Below are 23,445 nucleotides of genomic sequence, written 5' to 3'. Positions count from 1 at the left end.
ATGGCTTGTGAAAAGACACCACCCCCCAGTTGGACCGTGGCGGGGTAGGGGTGGGGGCAGAGAGGCAGCTCTCGTGCCCCAAAGCTGGCCCAGACACATAAACCGCATGCACGCACCCACAGACACTGCCCCATCTCATCAGATGTAGACACACATACACACTCACTCTCTCACTCTCCCCAGCAACCCCCCCCAACTGGCTGTTGGCACTGCCCTGAGGCCGCCCTGAAGGCCTGGCCGCAGGGTGGTCCCCCTGCACCCGACCCTACTGCCCCAAGGACAGTTTCTACTGGAGGAAGTGTCCAGGGTTTGGGCCACATCCTGCAGTGGTCAGTGGCCTCCCACTGGGGGAAGGGAGCCCCTCTAAGTCAGAGTCCCCCTCCCATGCCCGCTTAATGGAGCCCGGCAGTGACGGGGGGTGGGGGGGGACGGAAGGACTGGGGCCTGATGCGAGTGGAACGGACGGGAGGTCGGACAGACAGACAAGCGGGTCTCCGGTGTGGTTCCCGGCCCCGTTCTTCACCCTGCCCCTGCTGCCGCCTCCGGGCTACTCAGAGAAGGAGGGGAACATGGCCAGTTCAGGAAACTCCTCGTTGTTGTAGCTGGTGCTCTGGTCTCCCAGCATGGACAGCATCTCCTGTTTCCAGAGAAGGGGGGAAGAGGCAGGAGAGACAGGGAGAAGACATGAGAGACACCGGGGCAGAGGAGAGATGGGGGAGAAGAGAAGCAGATGGGGAGGGGGAGACAGCGAACCTAGAAGACTCGTGTTCCCAATGGCCAAAACCACCCTCTCTCCCTCTCCCACCCCCAAGACCATAATCCCCGTGGCTCTGCCTAGAGCAGACCAAGCCGGGTTCCCCCGCAGACCCTGAACAGGACATCCCTCCACACCACCACCCTCCCCTGGGTACCCTCACCTGGAAGACCTCAGGCTGGCTGGGCTGGGGCTGGGGCGGGGGCTGAGCCTGTGGCGGGCCGCACGGCTCCCCGGAGCCCGGCCGGTGGAGCTGGGGTTGGGGTTGGGACTGGGGCTGGGCCTGGGGCTGCCCCTGCCACTGGGGCCACACCCCGACACCCTCTGCCGCTCGTGCCTGGAACACGCCCGCCGTCTGCCCGGCCTCGGGGGCTGTGGGCACAGCACACCGTTCGGGCGTGAGGGGGCGCCCGGGGGAGAGGCGAGCGGCCCCCTGCTCGGGCGCCACCCCCCACCCGGAGGTGCATCCCCGCACCCGCCCCCCTTGCCCACCACCCGGCGGGAGGGTCTCACCGAAGCTGGCTCCGCGGGCGGCGAGGCCGGGGTAGGTGGCGGTGGCCGCCGGGGAGGCGGTGGGGGCTCCCGGGAGGGACATGGGGCTGAAGGAGGAGGGGGTCTGGAAGCCCCCCGGCCCAAAAGGTGGGGACCGGATCTTGGCTGCCTGGGAGGCCGCTGCCGCTGCCTGCTGGGGGCGGTGCGTGGGAGGGGGGCCCCACGGGGAGCAACAGAACAGAGGCAGGGGATCAGCCTTGAAGGAACGACCCCTGTGGGCCTGGCTGGCCAGGACAGACACCCCACCGCCCACCACATATCTGAGCTGGCCCTTCTGCCCCCTCCCGCTCCTCCTGCTCTGAGCTCCAGCCCAGCCTGATGGGGCTAAGTTGTTGGGTAGCGGGGAGGGAGCCCGCCTGGGAGACTCTGGGGGAGGGGAGGGGAGGGGAGGAGGATGGGACAAGGAGAGAAGCAAGGGAGGGGGAGGGAAGGAAGGGAGGTATGGAGGGGCCAGATCAGCTCTGCCCATTTCACAGACAGGAAAGCCGAGACTGGTTGGGAGGGGGGCTGTCGGGGGGTGTTACCTGGGCGACGAAGCCTGGGGGGCGGGTGCCTGAGGCCCAGGCAGGGGTGGGGGTTTGTCCAGAGCTTGGAGCGGGGTTGCTATGGCGAGAGATCTGCGCCAGGATCTGTCCCGCGGAGGCCGGCGGCGGCGGCTGGGCGATGCCCCCCGTGGGGGCGAGGCTGCCACTCCTAGGTAGATGCACAGGCACCGAGCTCAGGGACAGGGGACGGGCCGATGCCCAAGCCTGCGCGCACACACACACATGCATGCACCCCCCTCTACCCCCAAAAACGCTCGTGTGCCTGGCTCCCCACCCCCAAGCCGGGTCCCGTGTGGGCAGTGGGTCTCACCGGAAGCTGTCGGGGGCCGGGCGAGGTGCTGGGGGGAAGGCGTTTGCCTGGGAGAACAGGTGCTGACCAGTGGGGACGGCGCCCGAGGCCACGGAGCCCGAGGCCACGGCTTTACTCTGGTCTGCGGGAGGAGGAGGGCGGCAGGAGGTGGGGGGAGGGGCCACCCATCGACCTGCCCATCTGTCACCAACCCCCACCTGCCTCATTCCCTCGGGCCGCCGGTGGGGACTGGGGTACCTGGGTTCAGGCTGGGGAAGATCTCGGCAAACCTTGGGTCTCGGTCCTGGCTGAACAAGGTGTCGGCCTTCTCCAGCGGCTTCCCGAGCTCGGGGCCCGGCCCCGCCGCGGTCCCGGCCTGGACCGGCACCTGGACCTGGAGGGGCAGGGGTGGGGATACATTCTCCGTTACGTCCTCTGACCCGTCGGCTCCTCGAGGGCAGAGATCGTGCCCACCGACCACTTGATTCTACTCTTCCTAGTAATCGGTACAGTGCTCTCCGCACACACTAGGGAAGGCGCTCAGTAAATGCTTTTGATTGACTGGCCCCCTTCCAGCCCCCATCACTTGCTTGACTTGGGTGACGGGGTCCCTTTCCAGCCTCACCCCCGCAGCCCCAGGACAGTTGGGGTCCTGGGCCACCACCCACCGCCTCCACCCCGGGCACTGGCCATGATTCCAGGGACTGAGAGGGGTGGGGACAGGCCATGCTATACCCCTCCACTTGGGTAAGGGGGCCCGGGCCACCTCTCTAAGCACCCCACTCCGGCCGGCTCACCTGGGTGGGATCGTAGCCCGCCAGCCCATCTCGGACCGTCTCCAACTCTGACGGCTGCTGCTGCTGCTGCCTGGGGGTCACCAGAGGAGAACACACCATGTGAGAGACTGGGAGCAAACCACACGGGAAATGGGAGGGATGGATTGGAGGGGGGGCTGGGGCAGACCACATGAGAGAGCAGGGGAGTCGGAGAGAATCAGGAGAGGAGTAGGTGGCCACAACTCCAGGACTAAGGTCCACCCGGTAAGAATGACCATATTTCTTGAGGCCCGGTGAGCTGGTCCTTAACTATGAGGTTGGGGTCGCCTCTCCTATAAGATACCTCTCAACCCCACCCCCTTACATCTCCCCACCTGACTCCCCATCAGTAGGGCTGAAAGGTTAAGAGTGTGGGCCTCCCGGCTAGCTAAGCCACCTGGATGGTAGTGGTGGGGGTTGGGGGGGGGGAATGGGGATGGGGGGACCTCTGCCCATCCCAGCTCCTCACCTGGGGGCCAGCTGGCCAGGACCCATATCCAGGGGTAGACTGGCCGTCGGGCCCAGCTGCGGTCGCTGCAGGGAACCGGACAGGGCTGGTCGCGGCTCCTGGCTGGAGTTCCTGGGAGATTGGGGCCGGATGCGGGGAGAGAGAAAAAGCGCAGGCTTAGATGGGTGGGGGGCGGGGGGAGCGGTCTAAGCCCTCCACCCTCACTGTGTTCCCCCTCCCTCTCCCCAACACCCCTTGGCCCTCAGAGCTGGGCCCAGAAAGAAATCAGGTTGCAACTGAGAAATCGGAGTTTTTAGCCTAAATCCCCTCTGAAGGCGCCCAGGACAGCGCTGGGCACACAGACACAGCAGGATTCCAGCCTGGCAGGAAGAGAGCGTCCACCCCCGGACCCATACTTGACATTGGTGTTGGTGCAGATGATGTACTCGATCTCATCCGAGTATGGGTTCTGGAAGGTGAAGGAGCTGGTCCTCATCCAGAGGCACTCACGGTTCTTGGACCGGAAGCGGAACATGACGGACAGGACCTGCCCTTTCAACTTCACCACCTGTGAGGTTTGGCACACGTTCGGTACCGGGGCCAGGGCAAGGGGAGAGGGATCTCAGGTTAACGGCCCCAAGCAAACCAACCTCCCTCCCCGGGCCCCCGACCTGGGCCCCCATCCTCCTGTGCCCCAAGCCACCACCCGCCCTGAGCCCTTGGCCGGCTTCCCGTGTCCACCCAAACCCAGCCCCTTCCCTTGGCCTCGGAGACATTGACTCTTTCTTGAGAGGGTCATTGACCTGTCACTTTACCCCTTGACCACACCATCCTGGCAGCTCTTTGACGACAGGGTGTGCACCTCCTCCCCAGCCCCACCACCGTGGGTCTACCCTGTCTCCCTGTCGGGTTGGGTTCAGACAGTTCATAACGGTCCCCACCCATCTGTCCCGCTGCTCGTTCCGTCCGCCAACCCCAGGACCCCAGAGAGGCGCCGCCAAGAGAACTCTCCCAGGCCGATGACACCCACCCCGTCTCTCTCCTGGGGGATCACCCCAGGGTGGCTCTGACTTCCTCACCTTGACCCCAGCCCCGTCCGTCCCGCCTGGTGACATCGGTGGCACGTACCTGCTGGAAGCTGTCTCTCAGGAGCTGCTGGTCTTCGGGATGGCAGAACTCCACGATGTCCTTTCCCAGCAGCTCCTGGGGCCGGGGGAGGGCAATTAGCATCCTGGGGCGGGAGGGATCGCCAGGGGGCAGGAGGAATCCCTGAAGGGCAGCAGGGAACCCCAGGGATCCTCGCTCTGGTCCAACATTAAATCGGCCCTTCCCAGGGGGCAGTCTCGGGACCACGGGTGGCTCCGGGCCCCTAGAGGAGGGCTGGCTTCGAGTCGGGGCCCGGACAGGGGAGTGCAGATGGGGAGGACGGTCCCTGCACGCTCAGATGTCCGGAAACCGAATGAGGGAGGGGGCCGGGGCTCAGGGACAGCATGCCCCCCTCTGTCGGCCCCCATGCGGACCCTGACCTGTGGCTGGTAACCCACGGTGGCCACACAGCGGTGGTCGACGAAGGTGAAGATGCCCTCGGTGTTGTGGCGAGAGATGAACTCAGTGGGTTGGCAGGTGCTACTCAGGTCGCTGCAGCTGGGGGAGCTGGTAACCTGCGGCAGAAGACTGAGGGTTCACCCACTGCCCGGCCCCACCCAAACCCTTCCCCGGCCCCCTGCCCCAGCCTCTGAGCACTGGCTGGCCCTTCACTCCGCCACACCAGGCCGTTCCCCCGGCAGCCGGGGAAGAGAAAGGACTGGGGCCAGAGAGATAGGACTGAAGGCGAGGAGGGTGGAAAACGGCAGCCCTTGGAGAACTCCAAACCGCCCCCTCCTGCCCCCAGGAAGGACTCGCCTGCCCCTTCCCCCCATCCCTGGCTCTTGGGGGCTCACCTGCAGCCGGCCGATAGCCACGAGGCAGAACTTGCTTCCCTGGCCGGCTTCCGGGTCCTCATCCGGCAGTGAGACACCTGTGTCAATGCGGGGACACGGGAAGAAGGGGCAGGAGTGGACACGTGGGCGGGGGACGCGGGACGGGAGACACACGGAGTGGTTGGGGAAGTGGGAACGAGGCTCGGCCCAACACCCTTGCCCTGACCACCGCCTTCCCTCCTGGACCGCCTCGCCCCTCACCCGTCTGTCTGTCCTCCGCTAATGGACTTGCCCCGTGCCTAGTGGCTGACAGCTAGACTGGTCTCTGTCCCCGCCCGCCCCCACAGAATGCAAGGCCCTCGAGGACAGGGACCGTGCCTGTCATTCCTCGTGTGCGCTCCGCAGGCCTCCGGCACAGCGCTGGGCACGCAGAAGGGCCCGGCCCTTTGCTCGGAGAACAGTAGCGCTCCGCACCCAGCAGGCACCCAGCAAAGCGCGCTGACAGCACTGCTTGCAATGACTGTGGTGAAACCCCATGGTTCCGAGCCTGATCACGGCCGCAGCCTTTGCGCTTTTGGGCCCGAGCCCCCCGGTGGATCCAACCGCTCCCCCCGCTCACCTGCGGGGGGCCAGGCCTTGATGTAGCCCGTGCAGTGCACCACCACGAAGTGAGGCTCCCCGTCCTTCACGGACCCCAGGCCGTTCCTGGGGGACACACGAGGCTCACCCACGGTTGAGGCTCCCTCCGGCCCACCCCTGGCTCTCCGACCCTAGCTCACGTCTGCCATACAACTCAGGCCCCCCACCCGGGGGTCCCGAGTCGTCACGTCCTCCCCACTCCTCGGTTCCCAATGATTGGTAAGCCAGTGCCCAGCCTTGGGGAAGGGCAGAAGGAAGACCTGGGCGCAGGCAGCCACCAGGAAGGTGGAAAGGGAAATAGGTCTGGGGGCTGAGGTAGAGCCTCAAGTGGGGTGGGGGTCCTCACCGACACCGATTCCTCATGAAGCTCAACCTGTTCATGGAGACTGGGTCCACCGGGCTGTTGCCGCACCTGTCCCAGACACGTGAGTCATGTAAGACCCCAAGTGAGGCTCTGGCGTTGCTGGGGGGGGGGGGGGGGGGGGGCGCGGGGGGCGGGGGGGGCGCGGCGTCACATGGCTGGGCAGGGTGGTAGGCGGAGGCAGGAGCTGAGCCTGGAATCGCTGGACCCTCCCCATCCCCCACCCACCTCCCACTCCAGGGAAGCCACAGAGCCAAGACCAAAATGACTGAAACCACAACTCCCAGCCCTCGCCCACACCGACCGCCCCACTGAGCCCCTGTCCCCGGCACCTCATACGGCAGATGAAGGAACGTCGGGACCCCATGCACATCCGCATGGATGACTGCTGCCCTTCCTTCTTCACTGTCCCCGTCTTCAGGTCCAGGATGCGGCCTGCAGGGGCACACAGGGACGCTGGGGATGGTGGGGTGGCCGTGGGGCCAGCAGGGGCCAGTGAGGGGCAGTGGTAGGATGTGGCACACCGGGGCGGGGGAGGGCTTCCAGTCCCAGAGGTGACATGGGGAGGTCAGGTGGCAGAGAGGGGATAGGGAAGGCAGGGGGACAAGGACAGGGGGATAACACCTAGGGGGCCGCTCACCGGTTAATGCGTTTTCCGAGGTGGAGAGTTGCTCCCGCAGCTTGTCCGTGTCGTCGGGGTGCACCTGGTCGTACAGGGAGCTGCCGAACCACTCGGACTGCGGCTGGTTGAGGACGGGCGTCACCGAATCGGACACGTAGACCACGCGGCCCGTCTCGCACGAGACGATAAACAGAAAGCCGTCCGCCGCCTCCAGGATAAGGTGCTTCAGCTCCTGGATGGGCCCAAGGGGGATGGGTGACTGGGGCGGGTGGGGATGACAGGGGAATGGGAATGATGGGATGTGGGGGGGGATGACCTGGAGTGGGGGGAGATGATCGGAGGTGTCCAGGTACACGGGATTCACTCCAACATCCCGTCCCTTCCCCTGTGGCCACCCTGAGCAGGTGCTTCTGGCTCTGATACGCCATCAGTGCCTGGGGTGGATGGCTCGGCCTGGGATTTGGCATCCGCCCCATCCCCGGCGACAGGCAGCATGTTCTTTCAGGTCAGGGGTCACCCTGTGACAGCCCTGCTTCTGCCCATCTCTCCTCCCCATTCTCCCCCCGGCCCCTACGACACGGGCATGCCACAGGTAGGGCACGGGTGGAGGGTGCGGACGGACCTGGTCGGTGAGGAAAGACGGCTTGTAGGTGCCGTCGGCAGAGGTGTTGCCGGTCCCACGCAGAGACTTCATGTGGGACACGGCCATGCGCAGGATGGTCAGCTTGTCGGGCTTGCGGGCCAGGGCGCTGCAGGTGGGCACCATGTCCGACAGCTCGGTGATATACGCCGTCATCTTGTTGCGCCGGCGCCGCTCGATCTCACTGTGGTTCTCTCTGCACGGGCGGTGGGGAGGACGGGGGGGGGTCGGCCCGGGGGAAGAGCTTGGCCATGAGCCGGTGGGGAACACCCCTGGAGACCCGGGGTGGAGCACGCGGAGGGGAAGCAGAACCCCGAACGTCCGGGGCAGCGCGGCTGGGTGGTGGGGAGGATGAGGGGGGTACCCACTCTGCCACACTGCGGCACCCCAGCCCTACCTGGCCAATCTCTCTTTGTCCGCCGAACTCTGCTCATCGTCCGACCTGGAGACGGAACCGGCCAACTGAGCCACAGCCCAACCAAGTGGGGCGGTGGAGGGGGCAGGGAGCTGAGGGGACAGGCCACCGCCTCCGCCCTGGGACAACTGGTGGTGGATAGGGGTGTCGGGGCTGGGGTGTGGGAGGTTGGGCGTCGGGGGCTGGAGGAGAGAGGCACGAAAACTAGAACTAGAAGTGGAGAGGAGTGAGGAAAGGGGGTCTCCTGGGGACGGTAGAAGGTCCAGGAGATAGACAGGATGCTGTGTCGGTCTCCCTGGGCAGTGCCAACCTGGGAGCTGTGGCGCCGGGCTGCTTTGGGGCCAGGCGAGGATGGGGGAAACAGGCCGGGCTTGACCTTTGAGGACTTGGGGAGGACCCTGAGAGAGGCAAGCGTTTGAGGGTCTCCTCCAGGCCTTCGCTGACTTGACTTTCGCTTCCCCTCCCCGCTTTCCCCTATGTCACCTATGCCCTTGGCTGTGGACCCCTTGGATGCTCGCCTCAGCCATCATGTCCCTATCTTTACATGGCCCCATTTCCCCTCTCTGTCATTTACGTCGTCTGTCTCCCCTTTTAGTGGGCAGAGGTTGATTCTATTTTATTGTACTTGCCTGGGCGTTTAGTCCAGTGCTCTGCACCCAGTAGGCACTCAAAAATACCACTGCTTTGCTGACTGATTGGGATGTTGACTGGGATTGATTGGAGAGTTGACAGAACAATGACCCCTGAGGGACAGCCCCTGCCCCCACCCTTACCCCTGCCGTCCCAGAAGGTCCAGGGCTCTGCCTCTGCCCTTGGCACCAGCACGTTGGGAAGAACCGTGAGCTGATATCCCCTCAAGATCCCCCACTCTCGTGGTTAGTCAGACAGACCATCCCACTGCCCTAGACTTTCCCCCAAATGCCCCAACGCTCCCCCAGTGACCCAGCACAGAACGTCTGACACAGCTGACTCTCCCCGCTCCATTCCTGACTCCCCAGTGATTCCAGCATCAGTTGGCACCTCTGGATCAAGGTAGTGTTGGGTCCCACTCACCTGGCAAACCGCTCCCGGTCACTGGGCATCTGATCGTCATCACACCTGGAGAGGGAGTGGGTCGGTGGGCGCCCGGAGTGACTGGACCCCAGAGTGCTGCACGCTGGGGTGGCTCCCTCCCTCCAAACCCCCACCCACCACCCGAGGTTGGGCCTCAGCCATGGGCAGGGGTGGGGAGGGCTTGGTGGGGCCAAACCAGGGGGAGGAAGGCTGGGGAGTAGAACATCTTGAGGACTCTCACCTGAGGAATTTACTGTTCCCTTCACCGTCATCGTCGAAATCCAAGCTGGTAACGAGAGTGAGGGAGGCCCATTATCCCCCAGGGACCCCCTTCCCACCAGCCTGCCCCCAAGAAGCTCTTGGGGACCTTCAGGGGAGCAACTATCAACTCCCCAACCCCAGGACATTGTTCCTTGACTCACCCTCCACATTCTAACCCCAACAGGAATCAGTAGCAGGCCAGACTCAGGCCAGGTCAGTCGGTCTGTCTGTCTGGGCTCTGCCTGCCCCTGGGGGTTGGTCAGCTGGGGGCAGGGAAGAAAGAGAGAGGGGACTGGGGGCACCCTGGAGGAAGAGAGGGATGGGTAGAGGAGACTGGAGCCTGGGGGAGGGCCATGCAGGGAAGGGACAAATGGGCAGGCAGATGGCAGTGAGCACTCCTGCACCTGAAGAAGAGGGTGCTGGGGAGAACTTGGGCCCACATTGCGTCCCCTCCAGAAGCAAGTCCCTGGGAGATATGTTGGTGGGGGAGCAAACTCCCTCCCCGCCCCCCGTCCTCTCCCCAACCCGACGCTCACTCACCCTGGTGGCCGCCGCTTAATGGCCCTCTGGACGCCGGCCCCTCCAGTCTGGACTCCGGGGGCCAGGGCCGTGCCCAGCGGTGACACGTCCGACGTCATTTCTGCAGGGAGACAGAATGCGCAAAAGAAGCCGGTTACCTCAAACCTGCCTCCTTGGGGTCCCTGCCAGCAGGACCCTCACTGCCGCAGATCTAGCTTCCTAGGGAGACCCCTGCTTTGACGACTTCCCCGGGGCCCCACCCTGTGGGCTCAGGGCCACCACACACTGTTTTCGTATGTTCAAAAGCTCCTTTTGTTAAAGAAATGGGTTCCTTGCCAAGAGGGGAGGGGTTTGGGGGCGCTTCATCAGAAACGTCAATCTCTGCCCTGGCCTCAACCTGGAATGCCCGGAGAGAGAGAGACAGAGATGGAAGCGGGGAAGAGATGAAGAGGCAGGGGGAGGAGAGAGGGAGGGGAAAGAGTGAGAGAAAGAGAGAAGGGGGCACAGAGTGAAAAGGACAGGAGGTGGACACTGAGTGAGGGAGAGGCTGGGAAAAGGACAGAAAGAGCGAAAGAGACAGAGAGACACAGAGAGGCAGAGAAAGGAGCGAGGCAGGGCCGCATCTGAGACCAGACTTTGGAAGGGCAGGATGCCAATTAACAGATCCTTCCCCAGCTTCCCTCAGGCCCGAGGCACCTTCCTCTTCTCCCTGGCAGCTTTCTGGATTGGGGATGGGGGGATCCCAAGATCCTGCTATCCAGAGGGCCACGGGGAGGCGGAGATGATGGGCTGCTGCTGACGACGATATGAGAGGGGGCATGTAAGGATGGGGAAGGGGGTACAGGGACACTTGACGGTTGGGGGAGAGAGGGGAATCTGAAGCTGTTTGTCCTTTAGCCGGCTAGGCTATAAAGGGACAGAGCAGCGTGGTCTAATGATTAGAACACGGACCTGGGAGTCAGAAGGACCTGGGTTTGAATCCCACTCTACCACTTGTCAGCTGCGTGGCCTTAGGCAAGCCACTTGACTTCTCTGTGCCTCAGTTACCTCATCTGGAAAATGAGGATTAAGACTGTGAGTCCCATGTGGGATGGGAACTGAGTCCAACTGACAACCTTGTATCTACCTCAGCGTTTAGTAAAGTGCCTGGCACACAGTAAATGTATAATAAAATCATTTAAAACAATAAAAAAAGGGACATGGGAGCCAGCTCTCAACTTCCTACTCTGTCCCTGAGGGGCTGGTGGAAGCTGGGGGAGGGAGAGGGGCTGCTGTAAAACTCCCAAAACCCCACCCCAAGCACCCACTCTCCCCATCTTTGGAGTCCTTGAAATCCCCCACCTCCTGGAAACCTTCTGTGCGGGAGAAGGCCGGGGGGGAGGGGGGAAACAACTCGAAGTAGAGCGAGAGTGAGAGGTAGAAAACAGACAGTAAATAGTCCCCGCTGCAGCAGATGTGATTGAAACCAGATTTATTCGTTAATTAAAGAGGCTGCGTGCTCCTTCCCCCTTTCTCCCCCCAACACCCCCGTACTGCAAGGTTCCCCGGGGAACGACGACGAGGACATCTGGGGTCAAAGGTGCAGGGCTGCAGCCTCAGAGAAGTGCCTTTTAAAGAGGGGAGAGGGCAGGCGGGAAGTCGGCCAGGACAGAAGTGGGTGGGGGGGCTTCCACCGCCCCCTCCCCCAGCTTAGCTAAACCCCTTAACCATGGTGTCTCATGGAGGACCTAAACTGTAAGCTCATTCTCGACTATAAACTCATCGTGGGCAGGGAATGTGACTGCTTATTGTTACACTGTACTCTCCAAAGTGCTTAGTACAGTGCTCTGCACACAGTAAGGCTCAGTATATATGACTGACTCACTGAATGAAGGACCTCCCCCCTCCACCGATTCCCACATCTGCCCCGGTGGGAGGTGGGGAGGGGCAAAGCTCACTGTCTCAATTCCACGGAGGAGGAAACGCAGGCCCAGAGAGGTTTCATGACTGGCCGAGGGGACACTGGGTGGGGGGGATGGGACACGGCCGGCCGAAGGCGGGGCTGGGACCAGACTCGGGGTCTCCTTCCTCCGGCCCCTCCCTGCTCCGGCCACTAGCTTCTCAAAGTGGGGTACCCCAGCCACCCGCTGGCAACCCAGACTCCCTGGGGTCCCATAGCCAGCCTGGTGGGGGCACGGGGATGGAGTCCGTGTAGGAAGCGCACACTAGGGACGTGGTGAGGGAGAGGCAGAGAGGATAGGGTTCTAATCCCAAAATGAACCCCAGCTTACTCTGCGGCCTCTGGCTTTACCTCTCTGGGCCTCAGTTTCCCCACTTGTAAAACGGGAATCATAACCGTAGTATTTGTGAAGCGCTTCCTATGGGTTAGGCACTGTTCTAAGCTCTGGGATGGATGCAAGATAATCGTGTTGGACACTGTCCCTGCCTCATATGGGGCTCACAGTCTTAATCCCCATTTTAAAGATGCATTAACTGAGGCCCAGAGAAGTCAAGTGACTTGCCCAAGGTCACAGAGCAGACAAGTGGCGAACCAGGAATTAGAATCCTGGTCCTTCTGACTTCCAGGCCCAGGTTCTAGCCATTGGGCCATGCTGCTTCTCAACAGAACCAACTCTCTCTCACTGCACTTCAGCTGTGAGCCCCATGAGGCCCAGAGCCTGTGTCCAAACTGGTTACCGTGAATCGACCCCAGTGCTTCACTCAGCGTCTGGCAGGTGGAAGGCGTATGATAAGCACCACCACTAGAATGGCTACGATTGTACCAGTGGGCTGTGGGTGGCACAAGCTGGCCCACTGCTCTCAGGGATGGGCCCAGGTCTACCCACCTTCAAACTCTATTGAAGACCCACTTGCTCCAAGAGACCTTCCCTGACTAAGCTCTCCTTTCCTCTCCTCCCACTCCCTTCTGCGTTGCCCTGACTTGTTCCCTTTATTCAGCGCCGCCCCCCCCCCAGCACTTACAGCTGTCATTTATTGATTTATATTAATGCTTGTCTCCTCCTCTAGACTTTAAGCCCCTTGTGGACAGGGAATGTCTCTGTTACGTTATTATACTGCACTTTCCCAAGTGCTTAGTACACTGCTCTGCGCACAGAAAGCGCTCAGTAAATACAATTGACTGCCTGATCGCTGCAGTTCCTGAGGTGAAGGCAGCTGGTTGCCGGTGGAAGGTGGCCAAGGGGGATGCCTGCCTCCCCACTAATCTTGATAAAGGCCCCTCCCAGCTGTCCGTCCATCTTCCCCTTCACGATGTCCCAGACCAGGCTGGGACAACGCCACTTTTGAATGCCCCAAGATCCAGCTACCCTGATGCCCCCCCGCCTCCCTCCACTGCCTATTAATCTCTTAGGAAGGTCAGCGGTGGGGGGAAAGGGTGATGGGGGGGATGGGAGAGGAAGGGGAGGTTGGGGGGTGGGGGATTCATTCATTCAATAGTATTTATTGAGCGCTTACTATGTGCAGAGCACTGTACTAAGCGCTTGGAATGAACAAATCGGCAACAGATAGAGACGGTCCCTGCCGTTTGACGGGCTTACGGTCTAATCGGGGGAGATGGACAGACAAGAACGACGGCAATAAATAGAGTCGATGGGAAGAACATCTCGTAAAAACAGTGGCAACTAAATAGAATCGAGGCGATGTACATTTCATTAAAATAAATAGGGTAATGAAAATATATACAGTCGAGCAGACGAGTACAGTGCTGAGGGGAAGGGAGAGGGGGAGGAGCAGAGGGAAATGGGGGAAAAGAGGGTTAAGCTGCGGAGAGGTGAAGGGGGGGTGGCAGAGGGAGTAGAGGGAGAAGGGGAGCTCAGTCTGGGAAGGCCTCTTGGAGGAGGTGGGGGAGAGGAGTGATAGAGGGGGGATGGGAGAGGAAGGGGAGGTTGGGGGTCTGAGAACCAGGTGGGTGCCTGGGACCTAATAAGGAAGCGGTCAGCGCCTGCCCCCCACCAGTGGGACGGCTTCTGGGTTTCTTAATAATGATTGTATTCGTTACGCGCTTACTATGTATCCAGCACTGTTCCAAGCACTGAGTAGATACATGCTAATTAGGATGGACTTGGTCCCTGACCCACATGGGGCTCACAGTCTTCATCCCCATTTTCCAGATGAGGGAACTGAGACCTGGGCAAGTCCTTAACACAAGGTCACACAGTAGACACACAGTGAAACTGGGATTAAACCCAGGGCCACCTGACTCCCAGGCCCATGGTTAATCTACTAGGACATGGGTTCTTCTGTTTGGTGCAGTTCTCCAAAGAGACAGACCTCGGCCACGGACGGACAGAATAAAAGGTCAGGGTCAGGCTGCCAGCACCCATGACGAGAACCGGGCCATCGTTGGGGGCTGAGGAAAGAGGGCTGGGGGCCAGCACTCTCTTCCTGAGGATAATGGACAGCCAGGGGTGGGGGGAGGTTCTTAGGACCAAAACCTTAAAGAAGTGGGGGGATTCTCAGACAAAGTGATCCTGTACCTCAGCCCCCATGCAAACCTCAAATCCATAAAGATCTGCCTCTCTCCACTTTCCTCCTCACATCCACCCGGCTGTAATAAACGGACACCTCGTGGCAAGGCTGGGGACCCGGAGAGTGGGGAGGGGGGGCTCTGAGGTTGCCCATGAGAAGGGGAAACACGTTCCCCCAACTCCCCTCAAGCAAAGTCAACAGCCCGCTGCGATCACGAACTGCAATAAAATCCCTGAGCCCAGACTCTTCCCCTGCCCAGACTCACCACTCCCCAAGGGCACACATGGGGAATTATGCCATCTCTGAAAACAACTCCAGTGGAGTGTGTGTCCAAAAAAAAAAAAAGTGTTGTAATAAGGGGTTCAAAAGGTGTGACCTGATGGAAACAGTCTAAGTCTGGGAGGAGCCTGGAAACCTGAGTTCTCCTCCCAGCTCTGCCATTGGCTTGCTGTGTAACCCGAGGCAAACCACAACCTCTCTGGGCCTCACTTCCCTCATCTGTAAAATGGGGATAAAATAACCTACTCTCCGTCCCTTTAGAATGTGAGCCCCGTGGGGGACAAAGACTCTCTGATCTATCTCATATCTACTCCGGCAGCTGGTACACAGTAAATTTATAATAAAGGCCATAATTATTATGCTTATTAATTGTTTGAGTGCCCATCTCCCCCACTGGGCTGCCAACTCCTCGAGGGTAGGGATTGTGTCCACTAGTTCTACTGTCCTTTCCCAAGTGCTGCGTAGAGGCCTCAGCTGTCAGTAGGTGCTCAATCACTTCTATTGATTGAAGGTTGGGAATCAGAGGGATTCTAACCCAAACCACTGTCAAAGCTAATCAGGCCACGCTCCAGGCCAGCAAAATTAACAATAATAATAATAATAATGGTATTTGCTCAGTGCCAAGCACTGAACCAAATGCTGGAGGAGATATAATCAGCTCACACTCCATCCCTATCCCACTGAGGGCTCACAATATAAGGAGGAGGGAGAGCAAGCATTTCATCCCCATTTTACAGATGAGGAAACTGAGGCAAAGAGAAGTTAGAAGTTTCCTCCTACGTAGACTGTGAGCCCCATGTGGGACCTGATTATCTTGTTTCTACCCCAGCATTTAGTTTAGTGCTTGGCACAGCACTTAAATTCCACAATTATTATTATTTGTATGTGACTTGACCAAATTCACACCACAGACAAGCCAGGATTAGAAACCAGATCTCCTCATTCTTGTGGCACTTTATGAGCTCTTACTTGATGCAATCAACCGTATTTATTGAGCACTTACTGTGTGCAGAGCACTGTATTAAGCACTTGGGAGAGTACAATGAAACAGAATTGGTAGATACATTCCCTGCCCATACTGAGCTTACAGTTTCGAAGTGCAGACCACTGTACTATGGCCCCAGGGGAATACGACACAGTTGTTGGATACGACCCCTGCCCGCAAGTAGCTTAGAGTCTAGAGGAAGGAAGCTTCCAATCTAGGATTCTCTGCTCAAAGAATGACGATCCTCCTCGCTTCCTTGATAAGCACCCCTCACCCCCGCATCCCTCCCGCAAAAAAAAGCAGGTCTGTCTGCCGCCAAATGATCATGACGCCAATTTTCCACCTCCCTCACCTACATCACCCCACCAGCGCCCACGGAAAGCATGGGTCTCGCTCACCAGAGAGTGGGAGGTGGGGGAGAGAAAGACATTCCAGCCAGAACTCCTTGTGGGTGGGGGCAGGTGCCCCAGGGAGGGGGGTTAAAGCTCATTTGTGAGCAGGGAATGTGTCTGTTATATTACTATATTCTGCTCTCCCTAAGTGCTTAGGACGGTGCTCTGCACACAGTACAGGCTCGATAAAGACGATTGATTAAAAAGTAAAACACCTTTGATGCAAAATGTTGCCCCAGCTGAGGAGGGAGAAACAACTGTTTGTTCAGTAATGGCTCAGGGACTTGCACAGAGTAAGAGCTTAACAAATACCATCATTATTATTATTAACTAGCCCAGGAGCGGGGCAACAGCTGACCCAACTGTGTCCTCGATCCCGGGGGAAGTCATGGGTGGCGGGGGGGGGGGGGGAATCCCTGGTTTGGTTGGACCATGGCCACGGGGGGCTGGTGGTCACTACCGGGTCAGTTGTAGCAGGAGACTACGGTTTTATTCCATCATTCAGCACTTCCTGAGCAGTGCCCAGGTGGTGCCCACCAGGGGAAATAAAGAGGAGAAGTGGATCATCATTATCTGGGGAGGGGCGGGGAACTAGCTCAGTTCCCGAAACAAGGGAAGCTGGGGTGGGGCAGTGGGTGAGGGAGAAGAGGAGGGAGAGGAAGGTGGGGGGAGAATAGGAGACAGAGAATAGGAGGAGGTGGGGAGAGAAGGAATGCATGGCCTAATGAATAGAGCCCAGGCCTGGGAGTCATAAGGACCTGGGTTCTAATCCTGCCCCCACCACTTATCTGCTCTGGAAACTTGGACAAGGTACTTCACTTGTCTGGGTCTCAGTTCCCTCATCTGTAAAATGGGGATGAAGACTGTGAACACCTTGTGGGACAGGGACTGTGCCCAACCTGATTACTCTGGATTTACCCCAGTGCTCAGAACAGCAGCTGATACATAGTAAGTACTTTTTAAAAAAAGAAAGGGGGGGTGAGTGGGGAGCAGGAGGGGAAGAGGTGGAGAGGGAGAAGGATTACTGGTCAGGGAGGAGGGCTGTGATTGACCTGAGGTGGGTCCAACAGTGCTGGGAGGCCCAGGCCTTTCAGGCCCCAGCCAAGGCTGCCCCAACAATAACCAGCAGGTCACAGGAGCTGGCGCAGGTTTCTAAGGATGCCATTAGCCTCCTGGCACAGACCACTGGCCGGCTCGGGACACTGAGCCCACCCCCTCACCAAACTGCTGTTTTGTAGGGCCAGGGGCAGGGGAGGGAGATTCAGGAAAAGTAGAGGAAGGGAGGGGACGGTGGGGAGGAGGGGGGGCACTTCTTCTCCCTCTCCCTCCAGCAGGCTGAGCTCTCTTTCCTTCCGGGGGGGGGGGCACAGAAAGGGGGGGCATCATCCACAGGACCATCGATGCCTCTAGAATAACAGATGGTGGGGAGGAGCGATTTTCCCTGCCACCCCACTCCGAAACCCAACTCCATTAGTCAGCCTGACCCCACACCCATTTGGGGGGGAAAACTCCAGTTTGCGGGATTTTTTCCACCCGCTGGGTCCCGTTTTGCCCAGCTGCGAAAAAAGCAACATATCCGGGGGGGGGGGGGGGGGGGGGGGGCGGCGGGGGCGTGATTGAAAACATCAGGAATCCTTTAAGATGAGTCAACTTCCATTTCCCCTAATTAATCAATGCCATTTATTGACACCTACCACGTGCAATGCACTGTACTAAGTGCTTGGGAGAGGACTCGGAGAGCTCCCCATCTAGTCGGGGAAACAGACAGTAAGATAAATTAGAGAGCTAATGAACACCAAGCAACTCCCCAATCACCACCATCTACGGCACCCCTAAAAGACAGGCATAAAGTGAGGTGACCCCAATCAGACAGAGGCCTGCAGGACCAGCCTACACAGCTTCAAGACCTCAGCCTCATTAACCTCTTCCTTCTTCCCCGTACCCCAACCCGATCCTCGCCAAAACAATCATCCACAGTCCTTGGGTCCCCTACATCCTTTCTGAGGGGTGTCCCCACCCCGGCCTCTGGATCCATTTCCCACAAGACCCTCTCTCCAAGAAGACACCAGTCACAACCCGGCCACCCTTTTACTTTTTCAATAGCATTTTTTAAGTACTTACTATGTGCCAGGCACTATACTAAGTGCTGGGATCAGATTGGGCACAGCCCATGTCCTACATTGGGTGAGGCCCAGAGAAGTGAAGTGACTTCCCCAAGGTCACACAGCAGACAAATGGTGGGGCCGGGATTAAAACCCAAGTCATCCAACTCCCAGACCTGCTTCACACCTCTCCCCAAACTCACTCCCTTAGCATCCTGCTCCTGTCTCTCTTTGAACACGACCCTCGCCCACCATCTGGACCTCCCCCCAAACTCCCCACTCCTCTCCTACCAATTACTCAACAGTATTTATTGTGCACTCTAAAGAGCGCGGTAATAACAATAATAGTGGCATCTGTTGAAGGCTTACTGTGTGCCAGGCACTGTACTAAGCTCTGAGTTGGACACAAGCAAATCGGGTTGGACGCAGTTCCTGTCCCACACGGGCCTCACGGTCTTTATCCCCATTTTGCGGATGAGGTAACTGAGTCACAGAGAAGTGAAGCGACTAGCCCCAGGTCCGGCGGCCGACGAGTGGCAGGGCCGGCGACAGACCCCGAGTCCTCTGACTCCCTGACGCGGGCTCTATCCACTAGGCCACGCTGCTCCTCGAGGGAGAATAAGTAGACGCGATCCTTATCCTCAAAGAATTTCAATCCAGTGGGGGAGGCAGATTCTACAATAAGTTAGAAGCCGGGGATGAAGGCGAGTATAAAGGCCGGTACAGGAGTGGTGGGGTGAGTGCCTGAGTGCTCAGGGGGTGAGGAGGGGTGAGTACCTGAGTGCTCAGGGGGTGAGGACTCGCGGGGAGAAGTGACCCAGTAGGGAGGAAAATAGGGTGGGGAGTTGAGGGGTTTGTCAAGGAAGGCTTCCTGGAGGAGATGAGCTTTATCGGAGGACTGTGAAGACGGGGAGAGGAGGGGTCTGTGGGCCAGCCTGCGGTCACCTCCTGGCTTCTGTCACTGCCCTCTAACCCCAGCCCCCACCCCGGCCACCTTGGGGCCCTCCTCCTCCTCCTCTTCCTCCATCTCACGGCCTTCTGCCCCCCGCCCCCGCCGCCCCTTCCCCTCGGTGTCTTCTGGCCCCCTTCAGCCCTCTGGCGAGCCCCACCCCCTCCTCCTCAGCCCCCCGCAACCCCTCCCCCTCTTGGGGCCGCCGGCCCCAGCCCCCTCCCCTCTCCAGGCCCCTGCCCCCGTGCCCCGGCCGCCCTGGCCCCCAGCCCTGTCACCGTCCGGTCCGGTGCGGCGCCCTCCTCCCCCCGCACTCGGCCCCGCTGTCACTCCCCCGGCCCCCGCCCCTCCCCCGCCCCGGCTCCTCACCCGGGTTCGCCGCGGTCGCCGCCATGGCCGCCGCCGCCGCCGCCGCCCCCCCCCGAGCAGGAGGAGCCGCGGCTGCCGAGTCCGGGGGGACGGGGGAGGGAGGGGAGAGTCGCTCCCCGGAGGAGCCGGAGGAGCCGCCTCAGCCGCCGCCGAACCAAGATGGCCGCCGCGGAAAACCCTCCCCGGCCGACGCGCCGGGCGGAGTCGGCGTCGGCCGGGGAGGGGGCGGGGCGGAGGCGGCGGCCCAATGGGAGGGGCCGGGGGCCCAGGGGGCGGGGCCTCCGCGGCGCCGGCACGTTCCGGGGGGGGGGGGCGGGGAAGGGGGGCGGAGGCGGCGGGCCAATGGGAGGGGCCGGGCGGCCGAGGGGGCGGGGCCTCAGGGACGCCGGCACGTTCCGGGGGGGCCGGGCGGGGGAGGGAGTCTCCCCCTCCAGGCCACGCCCCGTCGTGCGTCGGCGGAAGGTGACGTCATCGCGACGAAGGCATAAAAGGCGTTGCTCGGCAGCGGATTCCCCCAGAGGACTGGTTGCGGGAGGCCGGGGGTGGTCACGTGGGAGGTGTCACCACGGACTTTTCGGAACTTTTGTTTTTCTTTAAATTCTCTCCAGAGCTCCTTCCTCGTTTTCCACAGCCCCATCCAGGACTGGCCCTGAGGGGGAAGCTTCGACGGGCTCCTCTTTGAAGGGGATTAAAAAAATAATAATATTCGTTAAGTGCTTACTATGTGCCAAGCGCTGTACTAAGCGCTGGGGTAAATACAAGCTAATCAGGTTGGACACTGTCCCTGTCTTGCTTAGTGGAAAGAACACGGGCTTGGGAGTCAGAGGGCGTGGGTGCTAATGTGGACTCTGCCACTTGATGGCTGTGTGACTTTGGGCAAGTCACTTTGCTTCTCTGTGCCTCAGTTACCTCATCTGGGAAAGGAGGATTAAGACTGAGCCCTCCTGGGACAGCCTGATAACCTTGTATCTCCCCAGCTCTTAGGACAGTGCATACCAAATACCATCATCCTTATTATTATTATTAATAATCCCCTTTGTATAGATGAGGTTAGTGAGACACAGAGAAGTTAAGTGACTTGCCCAAGGTCCTCCAACGGACAGGTGTCAGAGTGGGGATTAATACCCAGGTCCTCAGGCTCCCAGGCCAGGCTGCAGCTTTGAAGGGGGCTTTTTCCCAGTCTCCCTCAGAGCAAAACTGCCCATTAACCCCCTCGACACCCTCCCCTTCACACCTGAGATGCCCTTTCCTACTTCTCTTTACTTTCATCGCCTCCCTTCTCCAGTGTTTGACTTCTCCCTGAGCTCCTGGGGAACAAGGATGGCATCCAACTTAGGCTGTCACTAACTGAGTGGTTGATGGACTCCTTATGTGATAAGGTCTACTAAGGGACTAGAGGTAAGAATTTTTGTGGAATGATGAGCAGGTATTTTATCCCCATTTTACAGATGAGAAAACTGAGGCCCAGAGAAGTTGAGGGATCTGCCTGAGGTCACACAGCAGGTGTGAAGCAGCATGGTCTAGAGGATAGAGCTCCGACCTGGGAGTCAGGAGGGCCTGAGTTCTAATCCCAGCTCAGATGCACATCTGCTCTGTGACCTTGGACAAGTCACTTAACATCTCTATACCTCAGGTACCTCGTCTATAAAATGGGGATTAAGGCTGTGAGTCCCATGTGATCCCATGTGGGATCAGCCAACTTGATCAGCTTGTATCTACTCCTGCACTTAAAACAGTGCCTGGCACATAGTAAGTGCTTAACAAACCATTAAAAAATAAAAAAAAAAGGTGAGGGGCCAAGCTGGATTAGAATTCTGTGTTCTTTTCACTATTTGTTTATTCAAACATATTTATTGAGCACTTACCATGTGCAAAGCACCGTGCTAAGCGCTTGGGAGAGTACACTATAACATAATAATAGGCCATGCCGCTTCTCAAGAGGGTGGGGAGAGGAGTGTGCCGGCTGGAATCCCCACCTCACAGTCCTTCCTTCCGTTCCTCCAACCCCAGACCCATTCTTTCCTTTTGACTAAGGCCTGGACAGTGGTGGAAAGCCCCAGAGACCCTGTCACCAATTTGATCCGGCAGGATCGTTTTCTGAGCCAGCGTGGCACAAAGGGACTGAAAGTCGAGGCCATCCTAGCTGCTGAATGATTCACAAACAGTAGGGTCTGAGGGCGGAATGATGAAGTGTCCGGAGTCCACAGCACACGGCCCCCGGGGACTCGGCCACCTGGAGGGGGACAGCAGGGGGATAGCGGACAAAGAGAGAGAGAGATCCAACCAGTACCGAGAGAACCAAGAGGCCACCCACCTCCTCCCGGCTCCAGGTCAGAGCAACCTGTCTTCAGAAAGGTGACGGTTCCCTCTTTCCTGCCTTCGGGTGCTTTGGCAGCATTAGAGGCTGTGGTGGAGGGGATAAAACGCATCCTAATTATGGTATTTAATCGATCGGTGGTATTTATTGAGCGCTTACTGCATGCAGAGAGCCCTGTACTAAGCTCTTGGGAGAGTATGATGCAACAGAGTTGGTAGGCACGCTCCCTCCCCATAAAGAGTTCACCATCCAGAGGGAGACATTAAAATAAATTATGGATTTGTACATTAAGTGTTGGGGGGCTGAGGGTAGGGTGGGGGGAATATCAAGTGCTTAAAGAAGAAGAAGAAGAATTGTGGTATTTGTTAAGCACTTACTATGTGCCAAGCACTGTTCTAAGTGTTGGGGTAGAGAAGAAGTAATCATATTGGACTTGGACACAGTCCTTGTGCTTCATGGGACTCACAGAATTAATTCCCATTTTACTGAGGAGGGAACTGAGGACCAGAGAAGTGAAGTGACTTGCCCAAGGTCACATGGCAGACAAGTGGCAGAGATGGGATTAGAACCTGTGTCCTCTGACTCCCAGACCTGGGTTCTTTCCACTAGGCCACGGTGATCCAGTGCACAGGAGACCCAGAAGGGAAAACGAGTAGGAGAAATGAGCCATTAGTTGGGGAAGATCTAAGCACTTACTGGGGGTGCAGGTGCTGGGATCGGAACAAGCTAATCAGATTGGACCCAGTCGCTGTCCCAACACAGGGGGCTCCCAATCTGAGAGTCAGGGTGAGCAGGTCTTTGATCTTGTGTTATAGATGAGGAAACTGGGGACCAGAGAGGTTCAGTGATTTGGCCAAGGACACATAGCAGGCCAAGGGAAGGGCTGGGAGGAGAACACTGGCCTCCTGACTCCATTGCTCTTTGCATTAGCCATACCGCCTCCCATTTGAAGGAGGGAGATGTATATCCTTGGGGCTTTGGTGGTGTCTGGCTTTCGAGTTACTAATATTAATGATGATGAAAACTGTGATATTTAAGTGCTTCCAATGTGCCCAAACATTGTGTTAAGTGTTGGGATAGATACAGGATAATCAGGTCAGACACAGTCCCTGCCCCACAGGGGGCTCATGGTCTAGGTTGGAGGGAGAACAGGTGTTCACTTCCCATTTGACATGAGAAAACTGAGGCCCAGAGTAGTTAAGCAAGCTGCCCAAGGTCACACAGCGGGCAAGTGGCAGAACTAGGATTAGAACTCAAGTCCTCTGACTCCCAGACCCGTGCTTTTTCCACTAGGCCAGGCTCCTATCTGAGAAGCAGAAACAACTTCACTGGAATCTCAAATAGCCATCAACCAAAAATAATAATTGTGGTATTTGCTGAGCACTGACTTGGACACAGAGTCCCCGTCCCACACGAGGCTCACTGTCTAGGAATCAATCAGTTATATTTATCTGTGCGGAGAACTGCACAAGAGTACAATAGAGTTAGTAGATAGTATCCCTGCCCTTGAGGAGTTTACAGGCTAGTTGGGGATACAGAAGCTAACATCAATTCCAGGCAAGAGGAGGTAACAGTATGAAAGTATGCACAGAAAAGGGAGTGTCCACATAGTATGGAATTAGACTGTGAAGCCGTCATTGGGCAGGGATTGTCTCTATCTGTTGCCAAATTGTACATTTCAAGCGCTTAGTACAGTGCTCTGCACATAGTAAATGCTCAATAAATACTATTGAATGAATGAATGGAAGTGCTG

The 23,445-nt window shown here is 58.7% G+C and overlaps 1 protein-coding gene across 4 annotated transcripts; it reads right to left on the bottom strand.

Moving 5' to 3' along the window:
* Positions 1-498: 498 nt before the first annotated feature.
* Positions 499-19,544, bottom strand: ARNT (aryl hydrocarbon receptor nuclear translocator). Of its 4 annotated transcripts, none has more exons than XM_029055640.2 (22): positions 19,376-19,544; positions 9,854-9,953; positions 9,294-9,338; positions 9,053-9,097; positions 7,982-8,026; positions 7,567-7,780; positions 6,963-7,176; positions 6,655-6,757; positions 6,308-6,373; positions 5,942-6,027; positions 5,344-5,420; positions 4,930-5,064; positions 4,532-4,606; positions 3,820-3,971; positions 3,425-3,535; positions 2,938-3,007; positions 2,399-2,534; positions 2,162-2,282; positions 1,831-1,999; positions 1,268-1,439; positions 918-1,126; positions 499-637 (listed from the first exon to the last, which is right to left on the bottom strand). In XM_029055640.2, the coding sequence occupies exons 1-22, from the start codon at positions 19,398-19,400 to the stop codon at positions 548-550; spliced, it is 2,460 nt and encodes an 819-aa protein (XP_028911473.1). In that variant the 5' UTR covers positions 19,401-19,544; the 3' UTR covers positions 499-547. The 4 variants fall into 4 exon arrangements, with proteins under 4 accessions (XP_028911473.1, XP_028911474.1, XP_028911475.1 ...); XM_029055641.2 differs by having other exon boundaries at positions 1,268-1,436; XM_029055642.2 differs by lacking the exon at positions 918-1,126 and having other exon boundaries at positions 19,376-19,543.
* Positions 19,545-23,445: the final 3,901 nt, after the last annotated feature.

Source organism: Ornithorhynchus anatinus, chromosome X5, assembly GCF_004115215.2.
Source record: "Ornithorhynchus anatinus isolate Pmale09 chromosome X5, mOrnAna1.pri.v4, whole genome shotgun sequence".
Lineage (NCBI taxonomy): Eukaryota > Metazoa > Chordata > Mammalia > Monotremata > Ornithorhynchidae > Ornithorhynchus > Ornithorhynchus anatinus.
Note: the sequence above shows the minus strand (reverse complement) of the source record. Positions and strands in the feature narration are given on the sequence as shown.

What these genes read in the sequence shown, in the direction of transcription:
- ARNT (XM_029055640.2), bottom strand. Translation starts at nt 19,400, where the DNA reads ATGGCGGCGACCGCGGCGAACCCGG. An exon ending in CAAGGCCTGGCCCCCCGCAG is followed by an intron (nt 5,421 to 5,941) that starts GTGAGCGGGGGG and finishes GCATTGACACAG; the next exon opens with GTGTCTCACTGCCGGATGAG. An exon ending in CTTCCCCAGCCTGAACCCAG is followed by an intron (nt 2,283 to 2,398) that starts GTACCCCAGTCC and finishes CTCCTCCCGCAG; the next exon opens with ACCAGAGTAAAGCCGTGGCC.